We start from the raw sequence: 2472 nt of genomic DNA on the forward strand, positions 1-2472 counted from the left end.
CTAGAGAGTAACTTAACAGCTCTGATTAAGTATTATCCAGCTGAGATGGAGACCCAGCCAGGGACCTCTGTCATCTCTCGTCTGCCAACCCTGTGCTTCCTGGCAAGGCTCAGGAGCCTCTTATCATCTGTAGCGACTTCTACAGCCTTCACAAACTTCTCATTCACTGTTCACAAGTGTGAAACTTGAAGGCAGCCCATCAGCTCCTTCCAGAGGAGACCAATACCAACTGCTCTTTCATGTCTCTTCCTATCTTCAAACCCACCGTTTGGCAAGAGAATTTCTCTCCTCTGGTGTATGCCCTTCGCTTGCCACTGGCTTGCAATCTGAAACTGCTGCAGTCGCACTCCTAGGTTTTTGAGATCTCATGCCTATCCAAACCCTTCCCCCTTAATCTCCGTCTACTTCCAGCCCCTCACCAGCTAGCACCCAAGACAGCACACACCATCCTCTGCATCCCAGCAGCCACGACAGGGCCGCAGTACCCTTGCTTTTCACCCCACCCACAGGCTAATGGTGACAAAAGGAACACTTCTTTCAGAGTTCAGTAGAGGTCCCGAAAGCAATCTATTCATCCTAATCCATGCCGTCGTTCCCATGTGCCTCAATTTCTGAGGGATTTGCTTGTAGCAGATCAAGCTGAGGAGACAGGATTGCTGACTCCAGTTAATCACATGAAAGCCCTTCGCAAACAGGCACTGACTTGAGGCAAGCATGACCTTTTAAGACGAGTCTGAACCTCTGGTTACTCACGACCCGCAGTCTAAGAGCAGATAAAAGCAACAGCATCCCTGTCAAGCATGAGGTATAATGCCTAAGTAGAATACCCAAATATTCAAGCACTCTTAAAGCTACACTCCGCTGTTAAACTTCAGCAATACCCAGCATTAGACTAAATTGAAATCACTGAGTGAAAACCACAGAAATCGGTAGCTGCTGTTTACAAGCCTCATCATTTAAAGTACATACTCCCAGGAGCAGAGGGGTAGAGAAGTACGGGCTCTCCGTCTCTTCTGATCGAACAAAGGCACATTCAATAACCCCTTCCTTTCCATTCATTGCATCCACCAGAGAGAACACAAATCGAGCACCAGCATAAGCCATTGACAAGGTGGCAGATCCTGCAAAAGTTAAATAACTTTTAGAACAGATCACACTGAAATTTGATACTTTCTTTAGCCTCAAAGGCTCCCGTACTGATGTTTACAGAGCTGCAGTGTCATTGACTTCAAGCGCACCACCAGCTGGATAAAGGAGCAGCTTTTGGCCAGCTAAGTGCTATTTAGTTGACCAGATTTATAGGAACACCTTGATTTGACAGAGAAGATTCTTCTTAAAGCCATACATGGCATGGGATCAGTTAATGTTTAGCCTTGCCTACATACTGAGCTGCTTCTAATACCACAGTTCAAGCAGTCACTGACATGGCAGAGCATCTAGATTTGTAATCAGCAGTTCATAATTCTGCATTGTATTTTTAAATAAGATTAAACTGAAGAAGACTGTGTCCATTCAGCTGGCCAACAAGAATTACTTGGAAGCTGTAGTCAAGAACCAACCTGCTCCTGCTTTAGCTTTGACAACTTCGGTGCCAGCTTCTTGAATTCTCCCTGTAAGCTTTTCCAGTTGATCCTGGGGGAAGTCCACTTTTGGTGTGCACTAGATAGGAAAAAAGAAGTCACTATCAAATAGCAGGACCCCCTCCAGATTCAGCATAAAAGGCCATCTCCACGATGCTTTCTGTACCGTTACGGTTGTTACCAACAGTTGTCAACTGGGAAAATCAGTTACCCCAGCTCACAGCTCGTGTGACTGGCTGCAAGCGTTCACCAAAGCCAGTGGTTATTGCGTGGACTGCAACAGGAACCCAGCCACGCCTAGCTTGCTCAAGGACAAACCACAGCTTGACAGCAAAAACAGGGCTTGCCATAGTTACTCGCTACTGTGCAGTCCTTTGCACTAGACAGATGCCCTCCAAGCATGTAACAGGCCTTAGGAACTTCAAAAAGCCACCTTGTAAAGATTTGGGTCGCTGTGGCATTATGGAAGTCAAGAGCCTTATGGAGGATCCACTCTGCCAGCAGTATTCAGGAACTTACTGAACCCTCAGATACAGCTATGCGAGTACATTAAGCACAGCTGCTGCTGTCCTGATTGACTGTCTAACAGTTACTGAACCCTCAGATACAGCTACGCGAGTACACAGCTGCTGCTGTCCTGATTGACTGTCTAACAAAAGCACCCTCTCAGAGTTCAGCTGCTCCAAAGCTCTTGCTCTTATTCCCTAAGAATGCCCTTCTCTGAAGGATACTTTATTCCCCACTCAGAACAAAGCTGTTTCCCCTTTCTTGCAGATTGCTCCTTGGCCATATCCTAGCCATCCCCTCATGAAGCTGCAGCCTGCTTGAGAATTGCATTTCATTCTGACTTAGATGCACGAAGGGAGCCTCTCCCTGACTACGAGGCATTCCT

At 46.7% G+C, this 2472-nt stretch overlaps 1 protein-coding gene across 1 annotated transcript in view; it reads right to left on the minus strand.

Annotated features, from left to right (window-relative positions):
• MDH2 (malate dehydrogenase 2) overlaps positions 1–2472 on the minus strand; it is a 7325-nt gene that overhangs the window by 347 nt on the left and 4506 nt on the right. The window contains exons 7-8 of the mRNA XM_035900536.1: positions 1560–1659; positions 949–1121 (exon numbers count right to left, since the gene is read on the minus strand). Coding sequence (XP_035756429.1) covers positions 949–1121; positions 1560–1659 — 273 coding nt within the window. The remainder of the gene's footprint in view (positions 1–948; positions 1122–1559; positions 1660–2472) is intronic.

Source organism: Egretta garzetta, unplaced genomic scaffold (assembly GCF_000687185.1).
Source record: "Egretta garzetta isolate BGI_Z169 unplaced genomic scaffold, ASM68718v1 scaffold108, whole genome shotgun sequence".
NCBI classification, from domain to species: domain Eukaryota; kingdom Metazoa; phylum Chordata; class Aves; order Pelecaniformes; family Ardeidae; genus Egretta; species Egretta garzetta.